The sequence below is a fragment of the Mandrillus leucophaeus genome, unplaced genomic scaffold (assembly GCF_000951045.1).
Source record: "Mandrillus leucophaeus isolate KB7577 unplaced genomic scaffold, Mleu.le_1.0 Scaffold22, whole genome shotgun sequence".
NCBI classification, from domain to species: Eukaryota; Metazoa; Chordata; class Mammalia; order Primates; family Cercopithecidae; genus Mandrillus; species Mandrillus leucophaeus.
Window position 1 is genome coordinate 4,846,939 of NW_012102254.1, and position 16,025 is coordinate 4,862,963.

Here is a 16,025-nt window from a genome sequence, read left to right on the forward strand (position 1 = left end):
TGAGAAGTAGCCAGCAGTGACTTAATTGCAAGGAGGGCAAAGAAGTGTCATCTAGCTGGGCAGCCATGCAGCCAGGAAAAAGAGAAGAATAGAATTTGATGGAGATCTAGCAGTCTCGACCACAGAATGTCTTATGCATTTTCATTTTTGGCTCTTTGATCAGTTCTTCAAGACTAACCATTAAATTACCTCTTTCTTTTTCAGGCAGAGTTGGGCCTAAATGAGCACCATCAAAATGAAGTTATTAATTATATGCGTTTTGCTCGTTCAAAGAGAGGCTTGAGACTCAAAACTGTAGATTCCTGCTTCCAAGACCTCAAGGAGAGCAGGTATCAGAGGAGGACTCTAAGCAAACCAAATAGGAACATGGATTCTTTCTGGTAGCCAGTATGGGGGTGCCATAGCAGATGTCAGTCAATTTCTGGGATTCATCATGATCAATTATTTGCTAACAGCAGCTATACTAAGCCTCATGGATACAGGAAACAAAAGAAGTTGTATGGTGGTGGAAGCAATGAATCTATTATCAGAAATGCATGTGATAATTACAGGATTCCAGAGCTTCAGAAGGGTAGTCAGGAAGTTGCCAAGAGTTTGTGGATTAATGATTGGCTGGTTGTATTAAAGATTCCAGAACTTTAATTACTTGAGTTATTAATTAAATGGTTAGAGCTCTAAGACATGGAAATTAGTGAGAAAACACGTCTGTGTTTCATACTGAATAATTAAGAGAGAGGAAAACAGCAGGAAATCATAATGCTGACTAGTACCAAAATTGTTAGTTGATTTCTAGCATGAGATAATAATGGTTGGACCATAGTTGATTTTTAGCAAGAGATGAATGTCATGTCAGACATAAGTGAAAAAGACCTCCAAGTGAGCTCCAGCTGCCATAAAACCATGAATGTGTCAGTATTAGAGGCCATCAGCCTTAGACCATTCAGCCCATTAAACTCATCTGGTAATCTGGTTTCCTAACCCCCAGCAGATGAAAGCAACAATTTAATTGGCAAGAACATATGTTCTATTAAAGAATATAGAAAGATTATTAATATTTTAATAAAGATTTTTGTAAAAAAATGTTCTGGTTTTTTCAGAAGGACTAAATTCTGCTGGCTAGATGAAACATTAAAGAATTATAAAACAAATACTATTAAGTTTAACTCTGATAATGCTTTAGTGTAACTGGGTCTTGCTTGATGATGTCTTTTTGGAAGTAGGAAGAAAATAAAGCTGAGGTTGGGGTAGTTGCCCTTCATCTGCTGAGAGTCTGAGGGAGAAGGGACTTTGGAGGGTAGAGGTAGGGAGAGGAGAGGACTGTGTTACTGTGATACTGTCATTGAAACTAGAAGGCACACACGGAAGCTTTTTCAAGGATTCAGCTGTTGGGCATGAATCCTTTGCCCAGCACCATTGTTGAAGATGATTGTGGGGTTTATCACCACCAATGTGACCATAGGCAAGTCACCTCCACTCTTCAAACCTGTGTTCCTATCTGTAAAGTTAGGGGATTGTAGAAGATGGCACCAAAGTTCTCTTCCAACCCAAGCATTCTCTATGTGAGAGTAGTTGTTTTTTGTTTTTTTTTTGAGACGGAGTCTCGCTCTGTCGCCCAGGCTGGAGTGCGGTGGCACAATGTCGGCTCACTGCAACCTCCACCTTCTGGTTTCAAGCAATTCTCCTGCCTCAGCCTCCCAAGTAGCTAAGATTATAGGCACGTACCACCATACCCAGGTAATTTTTTGTATTTTTAGTAGAGAAGAGTTTTTGCTGTGTTGGCCACGTTGGTCTCGAACTCCTGACCTCAAGTGATCCACCTGCCTCTGCCTCCCAAAGTGCTGGGATTATAGGTGTGAGCCACCATGCCTTGCCCTTAGAGTAGATTTCTAATGCTGTTGTTGATGATGATACTCATTTTTGTGGAGTGTTCACTGGAACTTTAAGATAAGCTAGTTTATTATTACTATTATTATTATTATTATTATTATTTTGGGTCTCAAGAATGCAAAGAGGAGCAATATATAATTACCATTTATTTCCCATAGACATTTACTAACCTGTGAATAGTTCATACAGTTACTAAAATGCTAGAGAAATATTAGAAAGAAATAAGACTATGCCTTCCAGGTTACTTTTGAAATTATTAAATGTAATAAGACTGATTTCAGTGGAGTTTGAAATAAGACATTTAATACTAAAAAGTTAAAGAAAAAAGTAGATGATGGTTTGGGGAATGTGTTTGAGCATTTACTTGTATTAAAGGATGTGCACAATTTAATCATTTGAATAGATGTCAAAAATTAATTGAGTTTAAATTATTTTCAACGTTTATTAATAAAGAAGATAGTTCCCAGAGAGATTTTCACTGTAATCTTTGAATTTCTTAGATTGCATGAATGTGGGTTTCTTAATTTTGTTGTATTTTGTAGATTTTTTTTGTTGTTTATCCATAAGTTTTGGATCATGGTTGTTTTTCAGGCTGGTGGAGGAGACCTTCACCATAGATGAAGTCTCTGAAGTTCTCAATGGATTGCAAGCTGTGGTTCATAGCGAGGTGGAATCTGAGCTCATCAACACTGCCTATACCAATGTGTTACTTCTGCGACAGCTGTTTGCACAAGCTGAGAAGTGGTATCTTAAGCTACAGACAGACATCTCTGAACTTGAAAACCGGTAATAAAAGTTGAACTTGCAACTGTGACAGTAGTGGCCCAAGCATGATCTTAAAAGTTAGTGAATATCTTTGCTGCATATTTTCTTGGGGCTGGTGTGTGAGAAAATTTGGGTAGGGTAACAGCAAAGCATTGAGTCACTGAGTGATCTCTTGGGTACCACTAAGCGTCCTTTTAAAAGTTCTTTGTTTCTACTGTTCCTAGGTATTACAAAGGCCATTGAGGTTTATGAAATTGCTTTTCAGGCTATCATTAATTATTTTTTACTGCATTTTTATTAGCTTGGTCAGTATTACCATCTGTCTTTATAGATTGGTCAACTAAGAAATAAAGATTATGAGGCAGTTGAAAAGTCAGTTCAAATACAATAAATACCATCAATTCAATCCAGTAGCATTGGAAGTTTTCTAAATAATTGAATTTAAAAGTATACATTTATTAACTTTAAAATAGGAAATATAAAATACAAAAAAAGCTTATAATATGGACATCAAGAGCTCAAATTCAAAAAATATGGTAAAACTGGTGAAATTGAAACTCATTTTAAGAAAAGGCATGCCAGAAATCAGGAAGGACTGACCACCAAGCCCCGTGAACTACTCTGAGCACAGTCACAGCACATCAGTTCACGTGCAGAGTGCTGAAAAATGCTGAGGACAACCTGTGAGCAGGGGAGGAAAATCACTGAACTTCTGCCACTGTCAGTAGGTGACTGGTGAGAAAACTCTGAGAAGGGGGTGCTTTAGGAAGCTTAGAAGCTGACTGCTGTTAACGCTTTAAGCTTGTGTATAGTCACTTCTCATTGGCCTTTGCAAATCTTCAGATGGCACAGCTCCACTATCTGTCTTTCCTAGGAATTTGTGATACTCTTTTTCAGTAGTTACTATGGACTATTTTCATTTTTCTGAGGCTACTTTATTAAGAATCAGTTTGTGTTTTTTGAACACCTACTAACAACACATGTTATGTAATAAAACAATCTCCTCATAGCACCTCAAGAATACAAAGTTGACTATAAATTTCCCTCATGTTTGTATTAGCATTGTAGTTTATTTCTAGCAGTAGATATTGCATACCTAGTAGGTGCAAAGTGCCAGGTGCTGTGGATGATTACATTTGAGTCCATGCGGTTTAGGTTCTCAACCATTTGCAACTAACATTTTGGATATGGTGAAGTTTGGTCCACCTTGCTCTGTTCTCTCTGGCATGTAATGGGTTGGTACCAGTGATTTTACTCTTCTTGTGTGTGGTATAAAACTATTTTAAATGAATAATTTTTATCTTTCATCTTCAAGAGAATTATTAGAACAAGTTGCAGAATTTGAAAAAGCAGAGATTACGTCTTCAAACAAAAAGGTAACTTTTTGGTCATTCTAAATCCGTATCTTAATAGCCAGTATTTAAAATCCTCAAGTCACTCAAAGAATTCAGAGATCAAAACTGAGAACTCTTAAGGAAAAGCATTCAATTCAAGAGTAAAATTCAAAAATTGTCTCTCATATTTTCAGGCAAAAGAAAAAATGTTTTGGAAGTAACTATGAAAAACTGCTCTTGTCTGTGATGGCCTACACATACACGTAATCCCTGAGTTCAGTCTCAATCCCACTTATAAATACTCTACTCAGAAGATGCAGAGCACAGGCTCTATCTAGGGTCAGCCACACATGGGTACACATCCTGGCACTGACTTCCTGGCTGTGTTACCTTGAGCAGGTTATCTGAGGTAGCTGAGCTTCATTTTACTCATCTGAGAAAGGGAGACAATACTAGTAGTTATCTACTTCTCTTTCTAATCCTTCTCATTAATTGGAGTGACCGTTTACCATTCATTTCACAGACACACCGTAAATACTCCATTGTTGGGTAAATACGCTGAGATGAATCTATGTACATACACATGCAAAACACTTTCCTGTTATTCCTTTGGGTCATATTTCTGGCTAATAAATTTCTGGATCAGAGGGCATGAATTATTTTATTTTTAATACATATTACTAAACTACTGTATTGTTTGTGCCAAGTTATTGTTTATCTGTAGTATACTTGCCTAGATCTTCATCAATATTATTGTTTTTCACAGAGTCTAAGGTTCATGTAGAAATCACTGTTTCAACTCCCACAAGTTAAAATTCTAGTTCCTAGATGCTAGGCTCTATATCAGATCTGGCTTTGAGCTCCTTCCTTTCCTCCTTTCTTCCCTCATTTTCCTTCTATCTATATTTTTTAAAAGATACAGGGAAGATAGGTTTTATTTTTATCTCTAACATGTGTTGGGCACTGTAGGACAGACATATCCTAGGCACTGGGAATAAAAAAGGATGAAACCAACAAAAATCTCTACACCTATGGAACTGACATCCCAATGGGTATGTTTATATATAGTATTTTCCACTTGCAAAGTGCAAGTGTTCAGTGATTATACATGCTTTATTCTGTGGTGATTTCAGTTTGGTTTCTTTATTTTGTTTCAGCCCATCTTAGATATCACAAAGCCAAAACTTGCTCCACTTAATGAAGGTGGAACAGCAGAACTCCTAAACAAGGTAATGTTATTATTTGGAGAAATGGAAAGCCTCTAATTCTGTCCTCTCATTGCCTAGGGTAGAGAAACAGAAGTGGAGGGTTTGATTCAGGTCCTCTGAGGATAAATAGTCCATTACAGTAGTTTTACTTGATGGTACCCCATGGGCCAGAAGAGGGCATACTTAACCTTCTAGAGAGCCTGAAGTAGCTCCTGATCACACCTTTTCAAGGTAAAGTGAAGAGCATGAAATTTTGGACAGCGTTTATTGATGGACATTTAAAGTTTGTGATCTACAGTAACAAGGAGAAGGGTTTTTAAGTTTCTAAAAATTATTTATCAATTAGCTGGGTGTGGTGGTATGCGCCTGTAGTCACAGCTACTTGGGAGGCTGAGGCAGGAGAATTACTTGAACCCAGGTGGCAGAGGTTGCAGTGAGCTGAGATCACACCACTGCACTCCAGCCTGGGCGATAGAGTGAGACTCCATCTCAAACAAACAAACAAAATTATCAGCACAGGTTGAGTATCCCTTATCCTTGGCACCAGAAGTGTTTTGGATTTCAGATTTTTTAATATTTGCATTATACAGACCCTAGTTGAGCATCCCAAATCCAAAAATCTGAAATCTGAAATGCTCCAATGAGCATTTTCTTTGAGTATCATGTCAGCACTCAGAAAGTTTCTGATTTTGAAGCATTTCAGATTTCAGCTATTTTGCATGACCCTTGTATTCTCAACATTATGCTAGATGTTATTGGAGATAAAAAGCAGTGTAATACATGCTCCCTTGCCCTCAAAAATGTAATTTTTTTTTTTTTTTTTTTTTTGCGAGAGTCTTGTTCCGTCACCCAGGCTGGAGTGCAGTGGTGCAATCGAGGCTTACTGCAAGCTCTGCCTCCCACATTCACGCCATTCTTCTGCTTCAGCCTCCAAGTAGCACCCACCACCATGCCTGGCTAATTTTTTGTATTTTAGTAGAGATGGGGTTTCACCGTGTTAGCCAGGATGGTCTCAATCTCCTGACCTTGTGATCCGCCTGTCTCAACCTCCCAAAGTGCTGGGATTACAGGCATGAGCCACTGCGCCTGGCCAAAAATGTAATAGTTTTATTGGGAAAGTAGAACCGATGTTCTAGAAATAGAGACCAGAGAATCCTCTCCTGTGTGCTACAGGTGTCACACTGGGTAGCAGAGAAGATTCAGTTGTATGCGGATGAGAGTAGGTGAGAACAGACTCTTGGCTAAGGGAATACCTAAGCTGGGCCTTGAAGGGTGAAGACCAATTAAATTGTAGAGGAAGGAGAAATGAGTGTGTTGGGCAGGAGAACAGAACAGGCAGTGGTCAGGTAGGAGGCAGCATGACTTGGAACAGAGTGCAGTGCTGTGTGGGCTGATGTGTTTGTTGGAGCCTAGTGAAAAATAACACAGGTGATTCGAATGTTTGAGCTGTATAAGAGCAAAGGTGTTGGCCTCAACTCAGTCAGAAGCATCTGTGGGCTTGAGCATGGTATTGAAATGATGGAGTTCTCAGGATAAGGGTCAACAGTGTGCAGTGTAGGCAGAGAATAGACCCAGGATTTGCAGGACCAACTGGGAGAGAGATAGCAGGGAAGGGGGTCTTTGGAAAAGACCTGAAAACAGAGGACTAAAAGAGGAAAGATGTGTCTGAGAAACTGAAAGAAAAGAAACTAGATGTCTTAGAGCCAAAGCTGACTCACAGATAGTGAGGCTGATAGGCTGGATGAAATTGGGATATTACCAAAATATCAGTAGTGCATTTTTGAGCTATTATGTAATTTAAATTAAATTTTAAAATTAGATTTTTAAGTGAAACAAGTAATAATTTCAAATATTAAAATATTTTGGTTGATATAATAAAACTTGAATTTACTCACAAGGAAATTTTAAGACTTCAAGAAGAGAATGAGAAATTGAAGTCAAGGTTGAAGACCATTGAAATACAGGTACCTGAGAAATGTTTTGACACAATTATTGAACTGCCTACAGACTAAATACTGAAAGTGTTTTGTTTAAACTTCACTATAGGCTACAAGTGCACTGGATGAAAAGTCAAAACTAGAAAAAGCACTGCAAGATTTACAGCTTGATCAAGGAAATCAAAAGGTGAAACAAGTTTTAGCTATCTTTTTCACATTTTCTAAGTAGAATGAAGTTATAAACTTAAAATTAAGTCTTAGTTACTGCTCACTGTACCCCACCCCTTGCCACTCCCTGAGACGAATGCCTCTATTTTCCTGTGTTGGGACATCCTTGCCCCCGAAAGGCCTGGTGAGAACCAGTGGCCTTCCCTCTGTATCCTCCAGGGCAGAGGGGACAGTACATAGCTCACACATCTGCAGTTTCCCTAGCATGCAAGATGTCCTCGCCATTTCCTGCAGTTTTCTTGGCCTACATGATATTCTTTTTTTATTCTTTTTTTAAGTTTTCCCCTTTCACGTTGACATCCAATTACAGTGGAGGGGAAAGGAAATGAAGAAAAGTTTTTAATTGGTTTATATTTGGGTTTTATTATACTGAACATTACTTAAGTTTGCCTTTGATAAATGTGACAAAATGATTATGAATCTGCAGATGCATCTGTACCCACCGGCAATATAGAGTACAATGAAATCCAGTGTTGTAGTTCTTCACGCTTGTCTGAATGTAATGACTGAATGTCACTCTGCCTGCGGGAAGTCATTGTATGTACAGTGTCTCCTGTGGCCTTTCTGTTGAGTGTGCATGCTACAGTATGATTTCCTATGAGCAGGACCATTTGGGTAAATATTCAGTGCAGCACTGGCTTTTCTAGTGGTCATACTCTCATTGCAAATGTCTGGTAAACAATCTCAAAATCTGCTTCACTGGGCTTTTGCTAATCTTTTCTCTGAAAAATTTCAAACATACGCAAAAGTAGAGAGAATAGTATCGTGAACCCCCATGCACTCATCATTCTATTTAGCGGTTACCAATGCATGGCGAGTCTGGTTTCATTTGTACCTCTTTCTTCTTCCCACCCGCCATGATTTTTTGAAGCAAATCTCAGACATTGAACCATTTTATCTAGATATTTTTAAAATAGGAGGATACTTCTTATATAGCTAATGATTTTCAACCATTATATGCCAAGGACAATAGATTTATAAAAACACGAATGTTCCAGAACAGCTTTATAATTCCTCATAAGTCAAACAATTGCAAACACATTTGGATGATGAATTTGTTTAAAAGCTTTTTGGGGCTTTGCTCCAACTTTACTATAAGATTTTGGACACAAGAACAACCAGTGAATACATGCTTTTATTAGTTGCAATGAAATAAAATCTTTTTTTCAAAGACCAGGTTTCGAAAATGAGGAAAGATTTTTTTTTTCTTTTGTTGAAAGTACTTTTTTTTTTTTGGAGATAGGGCCTTATTCTGTCACCCAGGCTGGAGTGTGGTGGTGCAACCATGGCTCACTACAACCTTGACCTCACAGGCTCAAGCGATCCTCCCCCTCAGCCTCCCAAGTGGTTGGGACCACAGGCATGTGCCACCATGCCTAGCTAATTTTTTATATTTTTTGTAGAGATGGGGTCTTGCTTTGTTGCACAGGCTGGTCTCAATTTCCTGGGCTCAAGCAGTCCTCCTCCCTTGGTCTCCTAAAGTATTGGAATTACAGGCATGAGCTACTGCTCCTGGCCGAAAGTACTAAGTATTTCTTCATCCACATATTAACCAATTGTAGATGATTTTACTGTCTTATCAATACAAATGTTTTTTCTGTCGTGAATCTTACCCAGTCAAAAACAAGATCCGGGAAGAGAGAAGATCCAGTGCTTGTCTTATGCTGTAGTTGTCAAAAGTATGCAAAAATGTACATATTAATATAAAAAACTTAAAATCTTAAAAATTTAGAAAATCATGTAATCAGTAATTGGGCTCTCATATTATTTTCTTGTAAATAATGACTAAAACGTATGTCTATTAAGTTTTTGGTATAAATTATATTCTATCATTTTTTAGAATTCAGACTTCTTTAAGGATTTTTTTAAACTTGGCTTTTCAAAATGAAACCTATTTGCCATCTCAACCCTGGTACACACATCTTGGATTGAAATACCAGCAGTTCACACATCATATTTTATGTATTTGGAATTCAGTGGCTACTGAGTGTCAGCTGTGTGCAAGACACCACACACCCGGGGCTGACAGTGGACTGGCCTGCTGGTGACTCTGCAGGGGCTGGCACTTACCTAGGCTGGCAAGGGGGGCTGACATGCACACACAACATAGAGCATTTTTTTCATCTCCTTTGATGTTGAATCACCATTCTAAAATAGTTATTTTTAGAATATCAACATGAAATTACATGCATGCATTTATTTTTCATAGGATTTTATAAAGGCCCAAGACTTGAGTAACTTGGAAAACACTGTCGCTGCTTTAAAGAGTGAGTTTCAGAAGACACTTAATGACAAGACAGAAAACCAGAAGTCACTGGAGGAGAATCTGGCAACAGCCAAGCACGACCTACTCAGGGTTCAAGAGCAGCTGCACATGGCTGAAAAGGTCAGAAGACCATGTTTAAGGGATTTGTCTGTTAATGTCCAATTAACTGATGCACACAGTAGAGAGGAATACATGTGACTAAGGTAAACATTGGACAGCTGCAAATTCAGATTATTTTTTCTCAAGATATTAGCCAATATGTTCTAAAGATTAATCATTTCCAGGCACTGATATTCTTCCATCTTTGGTACTAAAATATCTGTGATAATAAGATATCTCCTCTCCCTCTATGGCGTGGTGAAATGCTCCTCTGTAGGTGGCTTGAATCCTGCCCTACATCCAACCGTGTTGCTCTTCTGCTCCTTCTTCCCACAGCCTGCAGAGGGATGGGGGACTGGTTTTTTTTTAAGGATTTGTATACTTTCGTCATAATTTATATAAAATATGTAGAGAGCTAGATTCTTCACTTTGGGGATTAGACTCTTAAGAATATGCCTGTAATCCCAGCACTTTGGGAGGCCAAGATGGGAGGATTGCTTGAGGCCAGGAATTTGAGACCAGCCTAGCCAACATAGCAATTTCTCTATAAAGAAATTAAAAATTTGTTCATATAAAAAATGGAAAAAAGAATATGGGAACTAAAATTTAAATTAAAAATCCTTTTGCTAAAATACAGTACTTTGGGACTTGGGAAAAAAGTGTGCTTATTTTACTGGAAAATTAGTGTAATGTTTCAAATAGATTTCTCATATCCAGGCCTTGAGTTATTTACCAACACTGTACTTGGGAAAATGTTACTATTTTATGGCTTCTCATTTGAAAGAATATATTTTTAAACTTTGGGTAGTCTTAATTTTATATAAATGTGTCTTTTAAGGAAATTAGAAAATCATTAGCAAAATATTAGTAAAATTCAAGCAAAAAAAACTACATATTTTTATCACATTTGTTATCTCTTTCCTTAACTGTTTTTTTAGTAATGGGCTGACATTTTTTACTAAGCAGGAATTGGAAAAGAAATTTCAGCAAACAGCAGCTTATCGAAACATGAAAGAGATTCTTACCAAGAAGAATGACCAAATCAAAGATCTGAGGAAAAGACTGGCACAGTAAGCCACACTGATCCCACTTTGGATTTCTCTCTCTGGATTGATGTTTGTTCTCTGTTAAATCTAAGCTTGTTCCAGAGAAGTCAAGCTGGTGGTAGTTGCTGGATCATTTAGTCCAGAAGCCTTCATTTACGGAAACTGGAGGAGCTCCAGCCTGACCTTATCTATAATGCCCACCAGGGCTTCTTTTTAGGTTCATCTAGGCCTTTAGACTCACACAGGCCTACAGTAAGCTCCTCTTGGCAATGGATCCACTTAGCAGGATGTCAGACAGGAAACACAGCAAGCTCACAGGGCAGTATTAGGCAGTTCTCTTCTCCTCAGTGGTATACTCTAAGCAGTCCAAGAACTGGTCTTACTGTTCCCCTAAGTGACAGTTTAAGTTGGAGAGAGTGAGATTTTTGCAGATGGGTGTCATAGCCAGCTTAGAAGTCCGTGTTCTACATAGGCTTAGCATCTCTTGTAGCAGTCACATGATGCCCAGTTAAGGGTATGTCCAGTTAAAAGAACTTAACGCACAGGAGGAAACCTAAAGGGGTGGCTCCTACCTCGTATTTATAGTTATTCATAGTCCTCCAGGTCCAGATGTGGTCATCAGATGTTTTGCCTGGAAACTGAGTTGACATTTACCTTTATCAGAGTTCCAGGGGAGCAGAGCTAGAAAGGGAATTCAAGGTGAGATTTGTCCTAGAGAAGTAGATTTGCTAGACCTTTACTCATATAGTCATATCAACTATTCTTGTCAATATGATGATTGAGGTAATTATACGAAGTTATCGCAGGTCTAAATGCCAAATATAGAGACTTGGAGTCTTAGCAGTGATCTGGCCTATCCTCCTACCTGATGTAAAAATCCCCTCTGAGTCACCATCAAAACAAAGTTGAATATGTCCAACTTCTATCATAGCAGTAATTTGAAGTGAGAAATACAGTGCCACTGCTTCAAGTAAACTTATTTGGTAATAACAACAACAAAAGGTATCCTGACATTGTGTTCTTAATTTATATCTCCAGATATGAACCTGAAGATTAAAACTGAAGATTTCATCTGGAAGCTGCCACACACAAACATACAAGCAGTCTCACCTCAGGCATGTATTTTGAAGCATTTTGTCATATCCCCTCTCCTTATTTTTCTAATATTTAGACTTCTAATATTTAGAACTAGAGCTCCTATTTTCAGCTAATTGAAAACAGAGAAAACCTAGTGATTCTGTCTGGTTATCCCACATGCCTCTCTACTGAGTGCTCCAGAGTCTTAGCTCGCATGCACCGAGAATTCTTTACAGCAAAGAAGAGATTTTTAGAGTGGGAAGAAAGAGGCTTATCCTTCTGCATTAAGAGTCTACCTTTTTAATAAATGTTAAAGAAGCTAACAGTGTTTGTACTTATGCATTCCCCATGGGTAAAAAAAAATAATAGCATTATTAAAGATAGTTATTACCAAAAAAAAGATAGTTATTACAAATAAATATCTCTCTTTATTTTTAAAAATGAAATCTTAATTCATTTACTGTATCTGATGATAAACTATGAATTCATTGAAAATGTGAATTCTATCTATTATGGGTAGCGTTTACCAATTATAAGGAAAATTTACAGCAGTGAACATGAACATTCAGTTAACTTCCTCAGTCTCTCCATCTTAAAGACCATTTATCAGAGGAGATTCAGCGTTTTTTGCAGCATAACATTTCGTGAGTCTGTATTACTAATGGATAAGTCAAGTCCATCCTGCACTTCTACAGTTCAGAAAGTATCTGGACTCAGAATAAATGTAATATTTATACTTGTTTCCAGAATGCTATTTTACATTTTATGTTAAAAAAGAACACTTTTTAAAAGACATAGTCAACATAAAATCACCTATCAGACTTCAGATTGGACTTTATTTATGTGGATCTATAATAATTAATTGTGTTTTCAAGAGGTTTTACTGTATTTGTATTGGCCTGGTTTTCTCAGACGATTTTGGACAAATCATTAGAAACTGGGCATCATATCCACAGTTGTGTAAGGCAGTGACATACTGTAAGGAGAAACAAAGTCAAGTCCATAAAGCAATAATCCCTCAGAAGGAAAGTCCTTACTTTTCACAGATTAATATTTAGTAATTTTTCCTGCTTCTGAAAGTAAGAGTATCACACCCTAAATGAACACTGTCTACTAAGAGACATCATTCCACTTCCACAAATGAAGATTTTATTCCAAGAAACGAGTTTACTGATTGGAGCATAGCGCTTGTTATTATTTTTATTTAGGCTTTTAGTAATACCCTTGAATTTATTATTTTTCTTATAGGCTTTTTGTTAAAATAGTGAAGAAACAAATGTTAAAGGGTAAGATAATTTCCCTGCAAAAGGACACAGAAGGCAGTCTTAAGAAGATGAATGGATCAGAGAAGGGAGAGAAGAAAATGCAATAACAAGCCAGCATTTACTATGTATTTTCTCCTCACCTCTCTCTCCATATTTAGGTCATTTACCAGTGTCTGTGCCCTTTTGGAGCTTTTGTTGAGGGCTTCATTCTCACCCTGTATTTCTTTAGCCCTAAATTGACACTCTCTCCAAAAATCCATTCCGTTGTCTGTGGACCAAGATGTTCTATATAATTCAGAAGCAGAACTCTTGGCTAAAGGGCTAGTGTGTCCTTCAGAAACCATTCAGTTACTTTCTCCCTACACCTTTGTCAGTTTGATACCAGTGAGGAAAAAAGATATGTTGATAAGAAATCTATATTGCTAGGTAAAATTTGTACTCGTTTTCTTGATAGCAATTTTGAAATATTCTGTACAGTATGTTCCTATCGTTTAATAATAAATTCAAAAATATTTTTAAAACCTTAAAACCTAACTATGCCAAGCATTAAGATAAACAAATATGATGTTCTTTGATGTAAATCAACATGATGATTCTTTCACATGCAAACACATTTTAGTGTTTCCGGTTTGTCATTTTTGTTGTTGTTATTGTTGTTATTTACTCTATACCCTTAGCAAAATTACAGTTTTAAATTTTTATTGTTTTTAATAGTTTTCCAACTTTAAGGTTTATCCCATTTAACTGAGAAAGAAAGTCTTTTTCATATATATGGAATTTCTAAGGATGTTGGTTTGAGCCTTGATTAGACTTTTAATGTGCTAAGCCAGACAGGCAGTCTCTACATTGGTGGCCATCACAATGCAGCTTTGGTTTAATATAATTCAGGCCTGCTGCTGAGTTATGCACAGACTTTTTGTTGACCAAAATAAAATGTAAAGGGTTTTCTTCTGTTTGACATTTTAGTGTTCATTTTTTCTCTTTTATGTATTACATTTTTAACCTATATTAAATAAATGTTTAAATGATCATTTGCTTATGTCTTATAAAACTCAGCATAAGAAAAATACTGCCCTACCTTGACTGTGTAATCTTATTTGCTAAAGCCTTTGCTGTTAATTATTTCCATTCTGATTAACTGAAAGAGATTTATAGAGATGCTTAAATTTTAAGCCCTTGGTGCTTTTAGATATATACTGGTTGCAAAAATTTGGCATTAATGATTTCCCTCTGCTTATGTGTAAATGCCTGTGTTCCAAAGCTTTGCCACTAGATATTCAAAACGTAAATGGTCATGTAAGCCAGTCTTCCAGAAAGCAAAGCTATTTCAGCAAAATGATATTTCACATTTAGACAAAACAGTAGTATTTAGACAAGAATATTTTGACCAAACCATTTTCAAAACTGCTTAGGAAAAAGGGGAAATATTATACTTAAAGGTAATAACCTCTGTCTTGAAGAGAATAGAGGTGAGTGGGTTGGTGACAACTGATTTGGAGGCTTTTGTAGGGGGCTGTGGTGTCTTTTGCATTGTGTCATCAGCTCCTCCATCAAGTAAGCGTGTCGCTGTCATTGCTTATTGTAGAACATGAATTGATGAAGAGTAGTCAATCTCTTACATTATATGAAGTATAACTTCCTCTCTTTTTTACCTATAATACATCCTTTAACTTTTACAGATTGAAAAACCACTGTTAGACAAAGCAAAATGGAACTTGGAAAATCCTGTATAGTTTTGTAAAATAGCAATGGGCTTACTGTCAAATTAACTAATAGCTTATTAAATGGATTTTCATGAGCACTTGGAAAAGAAACAACCACCAGGAGCCAGCATGGATCTCCCTAGTAAGAAATCAGGTATGGCAGGGCCAGTTGCAGTGTCTCATAACTGTAATTACAGCGCTTTGGGAGTTCCAGGCAGGGAGATTGCTTGAGGCCAGTAGGTCAAAACCAGCCTGGCCAATATCGCAAGACCCCATCTCTACAAAAAATTTTAAAATTAGCTGGGCATGGCAGCATATGATCACATCACTACACTCCAGGCTTGGGTGACAGAGTGAGACCCTGTCTCAAAAAAAAAAAAATCACATATGGCAGACTAAACTAATTTGTCTTTTTTTTTTTTTTGAGACAGAGTCTTGCTCTGTTGCCCAGGCTCGAGTGCAGTGGCGTGATCTCGGCTCACTACAAGCTTCACCTCCCGGGTTCAAGCCATTCTCCTGCCTCAGCCACCCGAGTAGCTGGGACTACAGGCACCCGCCACCTCGCCCAGCTAATTTTTTTGTATTTTTAGTAGAGACGGGGTTTCACCATGTTAGCCAGGATGGTTTCAATCTCCTGACCTCATGATCCGCCCACCTCAGCCTCCCAAAGTGCTGGGATTACAGGCGTGAGCCACCACGCCTGGCCTCATTTGTCTTTTTAAAAGCATGAGAGGTATATAGTATGTCAGAATTTCGGCAAGGTGCTTGACAAAGACCTCATGATAGTCTTCTTGAAAAGAATCTTAGGTAGGTTTTCCCAAGGATTTGGGTGCAGGTAGTTTATTTGGGAAGTGATTTCAGGAAATCCTGCAGAAGACTGAGGAACTGAGACAGATCGAAAGAGTCACCACCATGAACAACTGAGACCCAATCCTGCTGGGGACCCTCTGAGACATGGTATGGAAAACATCTCTGAATTATTGCACTGAAGGACAAAGTAGCTGGGAATATTATCCACCACTTTCCATCCCTCACTGGTTGAGGGTCGATTCTGAGGTATTAATTCCTTGCGATGTCCAGCCTGCCTGGATGTGGACCAAGTTCACCCTCATAACCAGAGAATGCTCTCAGGCAGAGACTCCAGAAGCCAAGCATGGGAACTGTCTGCTTGCAAACTCGGGAGTAGATGGGGAGTGACTGTTAATGGGTC

General features: G+C 37.8%; 1 protein-coding gene across 2 annotated transcripts in view; it reads left to right on the top strand.

The window, feature by feature from the left end:
• Positions 1–14,815, top strand: part of LZTFL1 (leucine zipper transcription factor-like 1) — a 101,780-nt gene extending 86,965 nt beyond the window's left edge. The window contains exons 3-11 of one of the 2 annotated variants that reach the window (XM_011981083.1): positions 205–329; positions 2,479–2,673; positions 3,968–4,028; positions 5,144–5,215; positions 7,093–7,158; positions 7,241–7,318; positions 9,569–9,745; positions 10,691–10,794; positions 11,809–14,141. In XM_011981083.1, the coding sequence (XP_011836473.1) occupies positions 205–329; positions 2,479–2,673; positions 3,968–4,028; positions 5,144–5,215; positions 7,093–7,158; positions 7,241–7,318; positions 9,569–9,745; positions 10,691–10,794; positions 11,809–11,827 (897 nt within the window). In that variant the 3' untranslated portion in view covers positions 11,828–14,141. Of the gene's footprint in view, positions 1–204; positions 330–2,478; positions 2,674–3,967; positions 4,029–5,143; positions 5,216–7,092; positions 7,159–7,240; positions 7,319–9,568; positions 9,746–10,690; positions 10,795–11,808 lie in introns of both variants that reach the window. The other variant, XM_011981084.1, reaches the window with a different exon arrangement.
• Positions 14,816–16,025: the final 1,210 nt, after the last annotated feature.